The sequence below is a fragment of the Macaca fascicularis genome, chromosome 4 (assembly GCF_037993035.2).
Source record: "Macaca fascicularis isolate 582-1 chromosome 4, T2T-MFA8v1.1".
NCBI classification, from domain to species: Eukaryota; Metazoa; Chordata; class Mammalia; order Primates; family Cercopithecidae; genus Macaca; species Macaca fascicularis.
This window is the reverse complement of record NC_088378.1, coordinates 67,336,098-67,353,531: the sequence shown is the minus strand read 5'-3', so window position 1 is coordinate 67,353,531 and position 17,434 is coordinate 67,336,098. Positions and strand designations below refer to the sequence as shown.

At 37.0% G+C, this 17,434-nt stretch overlaps 1 protein-coding gene across 1 annotated transcript in view; it reads right to left on the bottom strand.

The window, feature by feature from the left end:
- SEC63 (SEC63 homolog, protein translocation regulator) overlaps positions 1 to 17,434 on the bottom strand; it is an 89,491-nt gene that overhangs the window by 38,650 nt on the left and 33,407 nt on the right. Inside the window, exons 3-9 of the mRNA XM_005552219.5 lie at positions 15,951 to 16,065; positions 14,477 to 14,589; positions 6,832 to 6,893; positions 6,181 to 6,239; positions 4,851 to 4,901; positions 2,229 to 2,337; positions 2 to 96 (exon numbers count right to left, since the gene is read on the bottom strand). Of these exons, the coding sequence (XP_005552276.1) occupies positions 2 to 96; positions 2,229 to 2,337; positions 4,851 to 4,901; positions 6,181 to 6,239; positions 6,832 to 6,893; positions 14,477 to 14,589; positions 15,951 to 16,065 (604 nt within the window). The remainder of the gene's footprint in view (position 1; positions 97 to 2,228; positions 2,338 to 4,850; positions 4,902 to 6,180; positions 6,240 to 6,831; positions 6,894 to 14,476; positions 14,590 to 15,950; positions 16,066 to 17,434) is intronic.

The window sequence follows — 17,434 nt, the reverse complement described above, 5'->3', positions numbered from 1 at the left end:
CCTGTGGTATTAGAATATTATCCGTTGGTCTGCTTGTGGCATCTTTATTATACTGAGGATCAAATTCAGAAGCTCCAGCCAAAACCATGATAAGACCTAAGAAAACAAAATATGAAGGAAAATAAATATGCTCATTTATTAATTCCCCCTCCTGAGATACTTAATTCACTTGAAAGTGAAGCACTTTTCTAAACATGCACAATGCTAAAAATTATCTGAACTCCACTGACAAGTATTCATTCCTTCCATAAAAAAAGTAACATCTCCCTTTTTAAAATGTACACAGTATCAACCACCACAAGTGAACAGAAGTATAGATCAAATAAAGCACACCAAAGCAACCAGAGGCATTAAAATCACTGAAAGTTCCCCAGAAACTTTCTATAGAACATTAGTATTCTGTGTGGTATTAATAACTTACAAGAAAAAAGGGGGCCCTATGGTTAAATAAAGCTGAAAATAATGTAAACAAGTTAAAGGTTTCTTTACTACATGACTTCTCAAGGCCTTGTGTAAACTAACATGCACTGTCATTTTCCAAAATATTGTATTATGGAACCCGAGAGGACTTTGTGGAAATACACATGATTAAAACCCACAGGCCAGTGGTGGCTCACGCCTACACGCCTCCCAGCACTTTGGGAGGCCGAGGCAGGAGAATCATGAGGTCAGGAATTCGAGACCAGCCAGTTCGAGACCAAGCTGGCCAACATGGTAAAACCCCACCTCTACTAAAAATACAAAACTTAGCCAGGCAATAGTGGTGCACGCCTGTAATCCCAGCTACTTGGGAGGCTGAGGCAGAAGAATCACTTGCACCTAGCAGGCGGATGTTGTGGTGAGCTCAGATTGCGCCACCATACTCCAGCCTGGAAGACGGGAGAAACTTCGTCTCGGAGAAAAAAAAAATTCATGTAATGTACTCACAAAATGCAGGATAGTATAGAAGTTAAGTTCACAGACCTTGGTATTTTGTTACTTCCTAGCTAAATGACCTAGGATAATATTCTTCATATCTGTGTATCTCAGCTTCTTCATATGTGGCTGACACACAGCAAGCACAGTACTTGTGTGAGCTATTACTATTACTACCCTCAAATGTTTACTTAATAAAAATTGTTCCTAAAACAGCTAAAATAACCTAGAATGTCTAAAGATATCCACCAGCTAAACAATGCTTCCTGACAAAGCTGTGTAAGGATACCATCCTCAGAAAAGAAACAGAAATCAAAACGATTGAGGCAAAAAGCACACTTAAAATTATAAACATGAAACATTTTCATAAGGGAGTAAGATTCTGTATTAACATTTCAATCCAGCTTTAGGAAGGGTAATATTTTCGGTAAGGCAAAGTAGTATTAACTCATTCAGAAATGTAAAATCTGTTCACACACAGTCATATATGATCGTAAGTCTTTCTCATTACTAATTAGTAAAATTGCCAAATCCAAAATACAGAAAAGTCCATTTTGGTCCCAGAAACACAATTTGAAACTTACATTCTTTTATCACTTTTTTTTAAGGAGGGATGGAGGAGCATCTATGATTTTTGCAGAGCCATCATTCTGAAAGGCAACACTCTATCTCCCAGGGATAAACTACAATGTTTGCTTTATATAATCAAAGAAAGTGAAAATTTTTTTCTTAAATTTTTAAATAAGAAATGGGAATGAAATATTCTAACAGTTTTCTTTCACACACCTAAGACTTTTTATTTTTACTACAATTAATACAATATGACATAACGGTTTAAGGCTCAAGAACCAGACTGCCTGGGTTCAATCCTGGATATCACTTACTGTGTATCCCTGAGTGTGTTACTTTTCTGTGCCTCAGTTTCCTCATCTATAAGATGTACTTAAAAACAGAACTAACTTACAGGAGCACAGCAAAAATTAAATGAGTCAAGACATGTACAGCAACTAGCAGTGTCTGGCATACAACAAATAATAAATGTTAGCTAGTATTACAAAACTTGCACGCATAAGGCTTCTGGTAAAATTTCTGATGAAATACATGAGTAAACGTGAACAATGGAAATATAAATTAATAAATGTGATAAAGGGTGCTGGCATTTTTCTCTAGCTTTAATTATATAAATTAACTATTTATAAAACTGTGCAATGGAATCTCACTAGTACAGAGTTAAGGAATATATATATGTCAACCCCACATAAGTGAGTCACAAAATAATGTGATTAATAGCAAAGTTACTTAAGTTTACTTACGTTTCATATCCATATTTCGGGTTTTATAAACAAAGTATGTATAAATCTGTGTTGTGCGTATTAGAATCTGGTCTCCACTATAGCGTATTGAGCGATACCACCAAGAGCCCTAAAACACAAATAAAATTAAGAAAGAAAGTATAAAAACTATGATAGGCTGGGAGAGGTGGCTCATGCCTGTAATCCCAGCACTTTGGGAGGCTGAGGTGAGAGGACTGCTTGAGCCCAGGAATTTGAGACTAGCCTGGGCAACATAGTGAGACCCTGTCTCTACGAAAGAAAAAGAAAAATGCAAACATTAGCTGGGCATGGTGGCACATGCCTCTAGTCCCAGCTGCTCCGGAACCTGAGGTGGGAAGATTGCTAGAGCCCAGGTAGGTCAGGGCTGCAGTAGCCATGATCACACTATTGCACTCCATCCTAGGTGACAGAGGGAGACTCTTGTCTCAAAAAAAAAAAAAAAAAGGCAAAACAAAATCCTGATAAATGTTAAGTTTGATGCAGAATATGTTTATGGTCAAATCTTCTAAATATTCATAAAACAACAAAAATACCTGAGTCTTAAAATAAGCACCTCTTTGTTGCTATTTCAAGTTATTTATTTAGCAAATATTTATATTGTCTGAAGCCTAAACACTAACCTAAGTCACTGCATATATATAATTAAAACATTTACCATTTTGGATAGAAATTCCTTAAAGACCAAAAAGGGATAAAACTACCCACTGCTATAAGCACCAAGCTGGTTCTTGACACAAAACATGTCTTCAATAAATACTCAATAAACAAATGTAGGCGTAATTTTACAAGTGACATGAAACTTTCATTCATATTACTCAATATGATTGGATTCTTGCAACAATCCTTTGAAGAAGGCAAAACAAACAACTTAATTATTAGTTTCACTATGTGACTAAAAGGAACTCCAGGATCAGAAAGGAGACAAGTAACAAAAGTAATAAATGGTAAAAATCAAATGGTATCTCCATATTATAGTATTATACAGCTGCTTTAAAAAATGAGGCTGTTAGGCCGGGCGCGGTGGCTCACGCCTGTAATCCCTGCACTTTGGGAGGCCGAGGCGGGCGGATCACGAGGTCAGGAGATCGAGACCATCCTGGCTAACACAGTGAAACCCCGTCTCTACTAAAATACAAAAAATTAGCCGGGCATGGTGGCGGGCGCCTGTAGTCCCAGCTACTCGGGAGGCTGAGGCAGGAGAATGGCGCGAACCCGGGAGGCGGAGCTTGCAGTGAGCCGAGATGGTGCCACTGCACTCCAGCCTGGGCGACAGAGTGAAGACTCTGCCTCAAAAAAAAAAAAAAAAAAAAGAAAAGAAAAATGAGGCTGTTCTATATGTTGCATCCTCAATATATTAAGCAAAAAAAACAGAATAATGCATACATACAGTAAAATCTCATTAAAGGTTAATTTTTAAATGAATGTGTGTACATGAATGCATAGAAAAAGATTTCAAAGAGAAAACACCAAACCTGGCAATGATTCCTAAATAAATGAAGTTGAGGGTGGTAGTGCAGGAAGACTTTCATTTTAAACTTTAAATATATCTGTGTCAGCCAGGCATGGTGGTTCACACCTGTAAGCCTAGTACTTTGGGAGGCCAAGGCAGGATAATCATTTGAGTCCAAGAGTTTAAGACCAGCCTGGACAACATGGCAAGACCCCATCTCTACAAAAAAAATCAAAAAATTAGTGGGGCATGGTGGTACACACTTGTGGTCTGAGCTACTTGGGAGGCTGAGATGGGAGGATTTGCTTGAATCCAGGAGGTAGAGGCTGCAGAGAGCCATGTTTGCAGCACCTTACTACAGCAAGACCTTGTCTTAAAAATAAATAAATAAGTAACAAAAATAAAATTATAATGGACAGTTTTCCCTGTATTTAAAATATATATACAAAGATACACATATGTATGTTACACATATATACATATACACATATGTATATGTATACGTATGTATATATGTATCTGTATTAACTCAATTGTAACTTTTGTGATTTTTGTTTTTTTCTTTGAGACAGAGTCTCGCTCTGTCACCCAGGCTGGAGTGTAGCGGCACAATCTTCGCTCACTGCAACCTCTGCCTCCTGGGTTCCAACCAGCATGTCCGATTAATTTTGTATTTTTAGTAGAGACAGGATTTCACCATGTTGGTCTCAAACTCCTGCCCTAAACTGATCTGCTCGCCTTGGCTTCCCAATACGCTGGGATTACAGGAGTGAGCCACCATGTCTGGTCAGTTGTGGGTAACTTTTGAATTGGGAGGATATACATATTATCATGCTTGAGTAATGTCACCTTTAGAAGACCTTTAATAGTATAGTTATATAATTTTTTTTTTAAGTTGGGGTCTCACTCTGTGGCCCAGGCTGGAGTACAGTGGTGGGGTCATGGCTCACTGCAACCTCAAACACCTAGGCTCAAGTGATCCTCCCACCTCAGCTTCAGTGTTGGGATTACAGGTGTGAGCTGTCTCACCCAGCAAGATTCTTAAATTCAAGGATCAATATTCTAACATACATTAAAAATGTTATAGGGAGACTCCAAAACACGTCAATCTCCTTTCCAAATAAACGTTAACTTAAAAAGCTACAACTTACCACCACAACTGGAAGGATAACCATAAATGCCAATCCATACACAAGTAAAACCTAGAATTGAAGACAAAAAGAATTATGGCCTTCATCAGGTAAATTAAAACAACATCCATGAATTTATTTTGAGGCTTACAGTGGGGTAGCCACTATTAAAAGGATTCCTCATGTATTATCTTGTTTAATCCTTATTCTCAAACTCCAAGAGTAAGGTACCATTATTAACCTTCCTTTTGTAGGCAGAAAACCTGCAGTACACATCATTTACAAAACTAGTCCTAGGACACAGTTAGTAAATTGTACAGCCAGGATTTGAACTCAAGTAGTTCAGCTCTATAGCCTATGTTCATATCCACTATAATAAATTACCTTTTAATTTGTCATTTACTGACACCATACAGATAACACCAGTAAAACAGTTTTGTAAATTACATTTCTCTTCCAGTCAGGCAGGTACTTACATAGCCATAACCTCTCAGTAGTGTGCCCTGGGAACAAATGAGATAAGAAGTCCCTGGCCAAACGTTCCTTTAGCGAAATATCAAGAAGCCACTTCATAATGTTGACCAGCAATTTTTATCTACTGATTTTTCTCCTATTACTTGATCCTAAATCTGGTAGTAACTTATTGCTTTTCAACTATTCCTACTAAGCAGAAGCATGATAAACAAGCTTAAGCAGCAACTATATACCCCTCAAGAACCAATTTTAATCTGCCACAAAATAACTTAATAGTCATTTTCACAGACTGTGTGGATTTTGTTTTTATTGCCTCAAAGATAGCCTTTAAACAATTATTTTCAAGAAAGTTGAAGTAGGAATGTATCCCTGAGTAAGATAATTCCTGCCATTTTAGGGTTGCAGTACTATCACTGATTGAGACTGATGTCCTACCTCCTCCTGAAATACCATATGGAATATATACAATTTAATTTATCATACATTAAAATTAGGCATAGTGCTCACGCTTGTAATCCCAACACGGTGGGAGGCCAAGACAGGCAAATCACTTGAGGTCAGGAGTTAAGAGTTTGAGACCAGCCTGGCCAGCATGGCAAAACCCCATCTATACAAAAAATGCAAAAATTAGCCAGGCATGGTGGTGGGCACCTGTAATCCCAGCCACTCAGGGGACTCCAGGAGGCAGAGGTTGCAGTGAACTGAGATCCCACCACTGCTCTCCTGCCTGGGCAACAGAGTAAGACTCTGTCTCAAATGAATGAATAGCACACCAGTATTTTCTCTGTAATAGTTCTTCTTATATTACCAAGACAGATTGTACACAACAAAAATTTTGTCTAATACATTATAATGTATCTTATTTAAATGCACTCACCAGAATTGAATTTTTCTGGTCAACTATCCAAGCTGGCAGGGCAATTCCAAAGCTTGTGGCTGAAATAGAAAAAATACGAGTTTCTGAAGAATCTCTACTTTCAGTCTTAATAAATATATTAAATATATTTGGGATCTATAATATATCCCAAAACTCTCCCCCACAACACAAAAACAAACTTTGAGAAAGACGATCTTATTAGTAGGTCCCCATTACACAAAAGTTCAGGGATATAGTTTATATCTGAAACTTCAAATTTTTCAAGAAGGAAAACAAAACCCTGTGTAAGTACAAATTCCTTCTCTCAAGAAAATGTAAATTATTTTATATGTCCTGAGTTTACATAAACACTATGAACACATAAGAAAATATGAAGTCAGTAAAGAAAAATAGATTTTTTCCTCCAAATTTTTATCAACTAGTAATTGGAAATTATAGTGATTACTCTTCTCTCTGGATCAACTTAAATTATATCGTTCAAACTAGTCTTTAGAAAGAAAAATAAAGCAAAAATTAATGAGAGCTCAATTTATCTATGTTAAACTCCACGTGAGTATAAGTTTAGTAAGAAAATAATATTATTCCTTTAATCTGGTTTACATTTTTATAATATATATCATATCGCCAATATTTTAAAATCATTTACCATACCTTGAGGCCCATCTGGATTTCCAAATTCTTCCCAATTTTTCCGGGACTCTTCATCAGTTAAACTAGCATCAAAAGAACAAAGTTGCAAAATTAGAAAGCCACATCTGAAAAATAAGCACTCATGTAGACAAACTCCATTAGCCAACCAACTCATTTCTTAGAAGATACTGATTCCATGAATCAAAAACAGTCTCTCTGAAATCAGGAGAAAGGGAAAGGGAGGAGCAACAAATGCTGCATTAACAGAAAATGCTAACTACTGCATCTTGATACTAATTCCTGGTTGGCCCATGGTTCTCAAGCTTAGTCAGTTCAACCAGACCAAACTTTCAAGGCCACCACATTTTCCAAGAAGGCAGGGAGAACTGTAGGGAATTTTTTTCCCCCTTATACTCTCACATATTTTCCAAAATTTCTTCAATGAGCATGTTTACACATTAATAATGATAAATACATATTTTTTAAAACATAAATTTAAATCATAATGGTAGCTTCCCTACAAAACAACAGCACCACATTCCGAAAGAAACAAATGACCACCACATGTAAAACTCCATTGCTGTGGGTAAGGTAATTTGCACTGTGCTAACATCATAATTTTCTCCTAAGCCAATTGCCAGAAAAACTAGGAAAATTTCCTCTAAACAGCGGCTTCCTAACCCAGGGAATGTGAAAGTTAAAGAGTAATTTTTAGATACCTAAAATTTAACCCCTGACTTTGACAATGGCTCAAGGTACTGAGTCAAGAGTAGTTTTATTCCAGTTCCCAGTTGAAAGGCATTAAAATAAATTCCCAATTCCTTAGAAAATTTTACAATGTAGTTAAGGAATATAAGGCAGAACCCCTCCCCGTCCCAACACACATGCTCAAAAATGACCAATAACATAATAAGGAAGGCATTCTTGGAGACCAATTGGTAAAAGATCTTGCATATGGTCAAATCTAATTTTAAGCATACTTCTGCTTCTCAAAACTTAAGAGTCAATGTAGTTTCTATTTAACAAAACTCCAATCTGAGATAGGCGATGCAGAAATACCTTTATAAAATAGCAAAAAGGACATTCATCAGTTTTCAATGACTTGAAAATATTTTTAAATTTATCAATTTAGTCATGTACGCAAACAGGTGCCTTGATATCTTTAATCCTTATTTAATTGTAACTCCACTTACACTATTTGATTAAAGGCCACAGAAAAATACAGGGGCCAATGAAGAGCATTACTAGACAGGTTGCAAGTTAATAAGGAATAGTGTTAAGATTTTCTTTTCAAAATTGACGGATGTTTCTGAAAAAAATTTGTCCTAGATTCCCTGTACAACTGTCCGTCCAACTCAGAGTTTTAGCTATTGTTTCTTTCACTATTGTCTAATTGGATCCTTCTGCCCAAAATAATCATCTCTGTCCCCTTCTGCCTTTGTCATTATGGCAGCAAAACAAACTGCTCTGTCCTCTATACAATACTCCCAGATTTTGTCAAATAAAGCACAGCTCATATCAGAGACATTCTGATTTTGCAACCTACACGGACATAGGAGTTATGATTACATTAACTCACTCATTAAACTGACTTCTTTACATTAACTCACTCATTAAACTGACTTCTACAACTGCTGTGTGATGGAACCACGTTGAACATTCAATCTAATAAAATAAGTCAGCAACTTAAAGTCAGTTTAAGAAGCAAATGATTTTTTGTTACTGAGTATTTCAGTATAATACCACTTCTAAGAGTTAAAATACTTAAAACTTGTGTAATTTTAGTATAATTCACATTTAACAAGCTTAAACAAGATTAATGATGCTAAGAGAATTTTTGAAAATTTAATGAGTGTAGTTTCCTAAACATGATTATAACCCTTAACTTTTTTGGGGTTAGAGGGAGGATGATTATAGATTCTCTTATGAATCTAAGGAAATCTATGACCCCTTTGCCCTGGGGAAAATGCACATTACAAAGACACATAAATTGTGTATATAATTTCAGGGACTCCAGATTACAAATCCTGATCTAGAGAATGCTTTCACTAAACTGTAAACAAGTGACCATGAGTTGGCTATGCATAGTTATTATAAGTTACATGCTCATCTGTAAAAACCATATGCTTTTATAAAAATTAACATATCTTTAAGGTGACAATGCTGCCCACTTGCTATAAAATAGCTTTAAAGACAGGTTTTACATCTAAGAGCAAAATCTCAATTCTATCTAGATAATGAACCAGAGAATTAAATGGCATAACTCCTAAAAAATAACCAGACTTTCTTTCAAGTTAGAATCTGATTAAAAAAAAAAAAATGAAATGACCCAGTTGGTTTATTATAATAGGCAACTAAGGAGAGAGAAATGATCTCAAATAACCTATGCAAGTTCTAAAAAACTTTGCACATCAAAGCCTATATAACTGCATTCCAAGGCTGCTAGAGTTATTCACGAGATAGGAACTTCAACTCAAGCACTTAGAACTTATAGTTAGTAAAATATATGCCTTTATCTAATTTACTTCTATTTATGCAAGTTACATAATCTCAAGGTTCTAGGTCCCATGATCATTTCACTTTTTCATTGGTCTGATAGAAAGTCAACTATTTAAGATATTTTATACATAAAATATTCTATAGTTTAACCACAAAACTGAGTTAAAACTAAAGGCCTTATATTATTCTTGTGCATTTTTCAGAATAGTGACCACACATCACAGATTTCCACAAATCTGAGAACAAAATCATAAACTTGAAAATGTTAAAATACCTTAAGACTGGGGGGATAGGGTGGGGAAATTTCACCAAAGCACTAAAATTAAAGCTACTAATTAAATAATCTTGGCTATCTGACTTCCTCTGGAAATGTCTTTTTAAATTACCTGAAGACAGCAATCAAGGCATACCAATACTTGTGAAAAGAGAGTAAATGCTTGAAGGAGACACTAACTGAAAGACAGCAATCTCAAGGACAACTGCTATGCAGAAAATGTAATACACACTTCAGAAATCCTAATGGCACTGCTTTATGACAGAATCATATAGTAATCCATACAGATAAACAGCAAGCCACAAAACAAGGGGAGAGAAGGGACATAGTCAATATCCTCTAAGTACAAAAATAAGTAAGGTGATATCTCCCAAACTTCTGTCATTCACATGCCACTTTCACAATTTGCTATTATAACTTAGTATCCAATTACAAGTAAACTTCTTATTGCATTTTGCAGATAATCGTGTGTTTTTTTTGCCATTTGTGGCAACCCTGCATCAAGCAATTCTATCAGTGCCATTTTTCCAACAGCATGTGCTCACTTCATGTCCCTCTGTCACATTTTGGTAAGTCTAACAATATATCTAATGTTTTCACTATTATTTTATCTGTTATAGTGACATGTGATCTTTGACATTTCTATTGTCATTGCGGAGCTGGCACAAAAACTGCACCTGCAGAAGAAAAAGAACTTAATACACATGTTTTCCGAATGCTCCACTCACTGGCCATTCCCCCATCTCTCTCCCTCTCCTCATGCCTCCTTATTCCCTAAGACACAACAACATTCAAATTGGGCAAATCACTAACCCTAAAATGGTCTCTAAATGTTGAAATGAAAAAAAGACTCACATGTCTCTCACTCTGAATCAAAAGCTAGAAATAACTAAGCTTAGTGAGGAAGGCATGTCAAAAGTCAAAACAAGCCAAAAGCTAGGCCTCTTGAGCCAAACAGTCAAGTTGTGAATTCAGAGCAACAGTGCTTAAAGGAACTTAAAAGTGAACACACAAATAAGAGGAAAGTGAAACAGCCTTGTTGCTGATTTGAACAATGTTTCAGTGGTCTGGATAGAAGATTAAACTAAGCACAACATTCCCTTAAGCCAAAGCCTAATCCAAAGCAAGGCCTTAACAAAGGCTGAGAGAGGTGAGGGAGCTGCAGAAGCTAGCAGATGTTGGTTCACGAGATTTTCCAAAAGAAACCATCTCTACAACAGAAGTGCAAGGTGAAGTAGCAAGTGCTGATTTGGAAGCTGCCGCAAGTTATCCAGAAGATCTAGCTAAGATCACAATGAAGGTGGCTAAACAACAAATTTTCAATGTAGACAAAATAGCCTTATATTGGAAAAATAACACCATTTAGGACTTTCATAGCTGGAGAGAAATAAATGTCTGACTTCAAAGCTTCAAAAGACAGGTTGACTCTCTTGGTAGAGGCTAATGCTACTGGTGACTTTAACTTGAAGCCAATGCTGATGTGCCATTCCAAAAGTCCTAGAGCTCTTAAGATCTATGCTATATCTATTCTACCATGCTCTATAAATAGAACAACAAATCCCTGATGACAGTACATGTGTTGGCAGCACGGATTACTGAATATTTTAAGCCCACTGTTGAGACCTGCTCAAAAAAACAAAACGATTCCTTTCAAAAGATTACTGCTCATTGACAATGCACCTGGTCACTCAAGAACTCTGATGGAGCTGTACAAGGATTTTAATGTTGTTTTCACACTTGCTAACACAACATTCATTCTGCAGCACACAGATCAAAAAGTAATTTTGACTTTTAAGTCTTATTTAAGAAATAATAACACTTCCACTAAGCAATTTCAGAGGCTGAGGTGGGCAGATCGCCTGAGGTCAGCAGTTCAAGACCAGCCTGGCCAACATGAAACCCTGTCTCTACTAAAAATACAATAATTTGCCAGGCACAGTGGTGCATTCCTGTAGTCCCTACTACTCGGGAGGCTAAGGAAGGAGAATTGCTTGAATCCAGGAGGCAGAAGTAGCAGTGAGTCAAGATTGTGCCAATGCACTCCAGCCTGGGCAACAGAGTGAGACTCCATCTCAAAAAACAACAACAACAAAAAAAACACAAACACTTTGTAAAGCTATAGCTGCTACAAACAGAGTGATACCTCTGATGGATCTGGGTAAATTGAAAACCTTCTGGAAAGGATTCACTATTCTAAATGCCATTAAGGACATTTGTGATTCACAGGAAGAGTCTAAAATGTCAGCATCAAGAGGAGTTTGGTAGAAGTTTATTTCTTTTCTTTTCTTTTTTTTTTTTTTGATATGGAGTCTCACTCTGTCGCCCAGGCTGGAGTGCAATGGCACAATCTCAGCTCACCACAACCTCCACCTCCCGGGTTCAAGCAGAGTCTCCTGCCTTAGCCTCAAGTAGCTGGGATTACAGGTATGCGCCACCACACCCGGCTAATTTTGAATTTTTAGTAGAGATGGGGTTTCTCCATGTTGGTCAGGCTGGTCTCAAACTCCTGATCTCAGGTGATCCACCTGCCTCAGGCTCCCAAAGTGCTGGGATTACAGGCATGAGCCACCACACCCAGCCAGAAGTTGATTTCAACCTTCATGGATGACTTGGAACAGTTCAAGACTTCAGTACAGAAAGTCACTACATATGTGCTAGAAATAGCAGGAGAACTAAAGAAGTGGAGCCTGAAGATGTGACTGAATTGCTGGAATCTCACAATCAAACTTGAACAGATGAGTTGCTTCTTATAGTTGAGCAAAGAAAGTAGCTTCTTAAGATGGTACCTATTCCTGACAAAGATGCTATGAACACTGTTGAAATGACAATAAAGGATTTAGAATATTACATAAACTTAAGTTGATAAAGCAGTGGCAGAATGTGAGAGGATTGACTCCAATTTTGAAAGAAGTTCTGGCCGGGCGCAGTGGTACACACCTGTAATCCCAGCACTTTGGGAGGCCGAGGTGGGTGGATCACAAGGTCAGGAGATTGAGATCATCCCAGCTAATACAGTGAAACCCCATCTCTACTAAAAATATAAAAAATTAGCCGGGCACGGTGCCGGGCACCTGTAGTCCCAGCTACTCAGGAGGCTGAGGCAGAAGAATGGTGTGAACCCAGGAGGTAGAAGTTGTAGTGAGCCAAGATCATGCCACTGCACTCAAGCCTGGGCAACAGAGCAAGACTCCATTACACAAAAAAAGAAAGAAGTTCTGTGAATAAAATACTATCAAATAGCATCACATGCTAGAGAAATCTTTCGTGAAAAGAATTTAACTAATGTAGTCAACTTCACTGTTGTCTTATTTTAAGAAATTGTCACAGCCAGCCCAACCTTCAGTAACCACTATCCTTATCAGTCAACAGCCATCAACATCAAGGCAAGACTCTCCAACAGCAAAAAGAATGCAATTTGTCAAAGGCTCAGATTACTAGCATTTTTTAGCAATACGGTATTTTTAAATGAAGGTATGTACCTTGTTTTTTAAGACATAAGGCTACTGCACACTTAATAGACTATGGTATAGTAGAAACAACTTATATACAGTAGGAAACAAAAAAATTTATGTGACTCACTTTATTGCAATATTTGCTTTATTGTAGGAGACTGGAACTGAACCTATAATATCTCCAAAGGATGCTTGTATTTACTTACATGTTTAAAACGAGTTTACAAAATTATACATCACTGAGTCCTCAAAAGACAGACAATCTCATATTTTACTCTTTCATTCAATATAAGAGCTGTGTGGGGATGTACTTATCAAGAGTCCTGAAGAACCTAGTTAAGTTTCATCTCCTGGAAGATTAATACCCAAGAGATCACTGCATCTAATTTTAACATACTCCATTCTGTTTCCCAAAAGTGTGCACAAATGTTCCTCAAACTTTACAAATACACAGACATGTGTGTGTGCATATAATGTATATGTGAATATATGTATCTCACAATAACAATGCACCTTACCTAAGGTGTAAGACCAACAAGAAAAATTATTTGGAAGTTCTAAAAAGATTTGTGAAGAAAGTTTCTGAGCAGTAAAAAAGGAGACCTTAAAAATCCATATCTCAACAAGTACAGTAGTTATTATCTAAGAATAATCTTGTGTGAAGAAATTCTAAGAAGAAAAAGATACCAAAAATGAAGTACTTAAAATTCCAAATTAAACTTGTCTTTAAATAGTTTAAATGAGATAAGCTATACACTGTCAAAACAAGAGAAACAGAACAAGCCTAAAAAAAAAAAAAAAAACATAGAAATGATAACAAGATCTAAGTATACCCTCCTCTAATCAAGATGCTAATAAAACAGCTCAATTAACTTATCATTCACCATTTAATTTAATCAAGTTTACACGGCAAAAATTAAAGTTTAATTAAATTAAATTACCACGTTAGTGCTGCTGTGTAGTCTCCTAAATACCTGGTAGAATCAACATGAAGTAAGCACTTGGACAAAGTGTATGACAACTATTTTACTATTTTATTAAAACAGAAAACTATCCTTTTTCTTTTTTTTTTTTTCCTCTTTTTTTTTTTTTTTTCTTTAGAGATAGGGTATTACTCTGTCATTGAAGCTGGGCTGCAGTGGCACGGTCACGGCTCACTGCAGCCTTGACCTCCCAGGCTCAACCAATGCTCCCATTTCAGCCTCCCAAGTAGCTAGGACTACAGGCACCCACCACCACACAGGGTTAATTCTTTTATTTATTTATTTATTTTTTTTGTAGAGATGGGGTCTTGGTATGTTGCCAGGGATGGTCTCAAACTCCTGGGCTCAAGCAAACCTCCTGCCTCAGCCTCCCAAAGTACTGGGATTACAGGCATGAGCCACTGCACCTGGTTTATCTGTACCATTCTTAAAAATCTGTAATGGATCCTGATACTTACGCAGCATAAGCTTTTGCTATCCTCATGAACATAACCTCATCACCTCCTTTATCTGGATGATATTTAAGTGACAGCAAACGATATTGTTTTTTAATTTCTGCCACTGTAGCTCCCTAAAACAAAAAAAAAACAAGCTTTCTGTTAGCAAAAATAAGCACAATTCTGTAAAGAAATAATCCTATTTTGAACTTAAAATATGAACTACTCAGTATTTTGAGAAAGACAAAATCCATTTTTCATCCTATATTATTTTCCCATAAATTTCATCCCATACATTTTTAAATAAAAACACTTATATTGTCCAATATATGTATTTTATTGAGCACCTATGTGCCATGTGATCATTTGAAAGTGAAAACAGATGACACATTTACATAAAATAATACTGACATTTAAATATCAAAAAATAGGCCGGCCACAGCCTGTAATCCCAGCACTTTTGGAGGCTGAGGCAGGTGGATCACCTGAGGTCAGGAGTTCATGACCAGTGTGGCCAACATATGGTGAAACCCCATCTCTAGCTGGGTGTGGCTCTCATCTCAACCTTCTTGGCTCAAACTATCCTCTCACTGTGGCCTCCCAAGTAGCTAGGACTATAGGCGTGTTGCCACCACACCCAGATAATTTTTTTTTTTTTAATATAGAGCTTGGGTGTCACTACGTTGCCCAAACTCCTGACCTCAAGGGATCCTCCCACTTTAGCTTCCCAAAGTGCTAGGATTACAGGTGTAAGCCACCGTTCCTGGCTGATATTAGTTTTCTAAGATCCCCAACCTAGACTTTACCACACTGCTTAAGTGTCAATGAATACAAGGTCATAAGATTTTTATCATTCAACTAACACAAATTAACCTCCCAGTTTTAACTTTGCATTAACCAATATTACAGATCTCTCTTAAAAATATGCCTTTAGGCGGGGTGCAGTGGCTCACACCTGTAATCCCAGCACTTTGGGAGGCCAAGGCAAGTGGATCACGAGGTCAGGAGATCAAGACCGTCCAGGCTAACACAGTGAAACCCCGTCTCTACTAAAAATACAAAAAATTAGCCAGGCATGATGGCGGGCGCCTGTAGTCCCAGCTACTCGGGAAGCTGAGGCAGGAGAATAGCATGAACCCAGGAGGCAGAGTTTGCAGTGAGCCAAGGTCGCGCCACTGCACTCCAGCCTGGGCGACAGAGCGAGACTCCTTCTCAAAAAAAAAAAAAAAAAAGAAAAGACAAAAAAACACCTAAAAAAAATGACCTCTCCTCTCATCTTCAAATACTTTTATTATTTCAGCAATTAAAAACCAATTATTAATAACAATCAACAGTTATAGCTTAAAACAGAATAACAGAGGATTAGACGTCTTATTTTAATAAACTGACCAAAGTCTGATTTCTGTAGGAATGAACAATTTCTTTTAGAATGAGGACCTATAGCATTTTCATGGGATCATTAAACTAATATGCATTATATAAAAATACTACTTACGGGATCCAAATTTAATACTTCATAAGGATTGTATTCTTGGTATTCTCGGTCTGTTTTGGAAACTTTATATGCAAGGAATAAGAACAATGCCCATCCTGCAAGCAGAACTATTTTCCTGTTTAGGAAAAAGGTAAGTGAATCATCAACAAATACATCTGCAAAGGGTCTAAAGACATTATGGCAAGGTCAAGGCAAAAACTCTAAAGTGGTACCTTATCACTATGCTACTGACTCAAATTCTACAATCACTGGGTTACAAACTCCTGTTACAGCAAGGACAGTGTCTTTTTTACCTTTGCATTCTTTATAATCTAGTACAGTGTCTACTATGTCATATTTTCTCACTTACTATTTGCACAATTTTAAATACGAAGTGAATTCAACTTACTAACTTATTGGACCTATTAAATTAGATCAAAATATATAAATACTAAGTAAACCATTTAATGGAAAAAAGAATTGCTCTGACCCAGCAATTACACTTTTATTAAGGTAAACTAGGAAAAACAATTGGTCAGTTGTGCAAAAATAAATACATAGCCTTGTTTATAGCAGTAAAACTTTGGAAACCACCTAAATGTCCATTCATAGGAACTGATTAAATAAATCATTTACAGAGAAATAATTAAATAAACCATGATACAGTCACACAATGCAACATTTTGTAGCCAACAGTTATAGAAGGATGTTCATAATAGGTTAAAAGTATAAAAGAATGTATCATTTGAAAATAGGCCGGGCGCGGTGGCTCAAGCCTGTAATCCCAGCACTTTGGGAGGCCGAGACGGGCGGATCACAAGGTCAGGAGATCAAGACCATCCTGGCTAACATGGTGAAACCCCATCTCTACTAAAAATACAAAAAAACTAGCCAGGCGAGGTGGCGGGCGCCTGTAGTCCCAGCTACTCGGGAGGCTGAGGCAGGAGAATGGCGTAAACCCGGGAGGCGGAGCTTGCAGTGAGCTGAGATCCGGCCACTGCACTCCAGCCTGGGCGACAGAGCGAGACTCCGTCTCAAAAAAAAAAAAAAAAAAAAAAAGAAAATAAACTAATTTCTGCTCCCTCCAATGTGTTCTAGTGAGTAAAATTATGTAAAAGATTAACATTACCAGCACTGGAGAGGTTAAACAAAAAGAGAAACTCTCATACACTGTACACTCTAAAGTAATATCTGGCAATAAGGTATTAAAAGCCCAAAGAAATACATACAAATGGATTGTTTTTCTATCAACCCATTTCACTTCAAATAATTTGGAAATAAGTATAAAACTGTGGTCACAGATGTAAATAAGAGAAAGTATTTCACCATAGAGATGTACCCATTAGTTTATTTGTACATTCAATGAATCTTTTTTTTAGACAGAATCTCGCAACCAGGCTGGAGTGCAATGGCATGATCTCGGCTCACAGCAACCTCAGCCTCCTGAGTAGCTGAAACTACAGGCTCACACCACCACATCCGGCTAATTGTTGTATTTTTAGTAG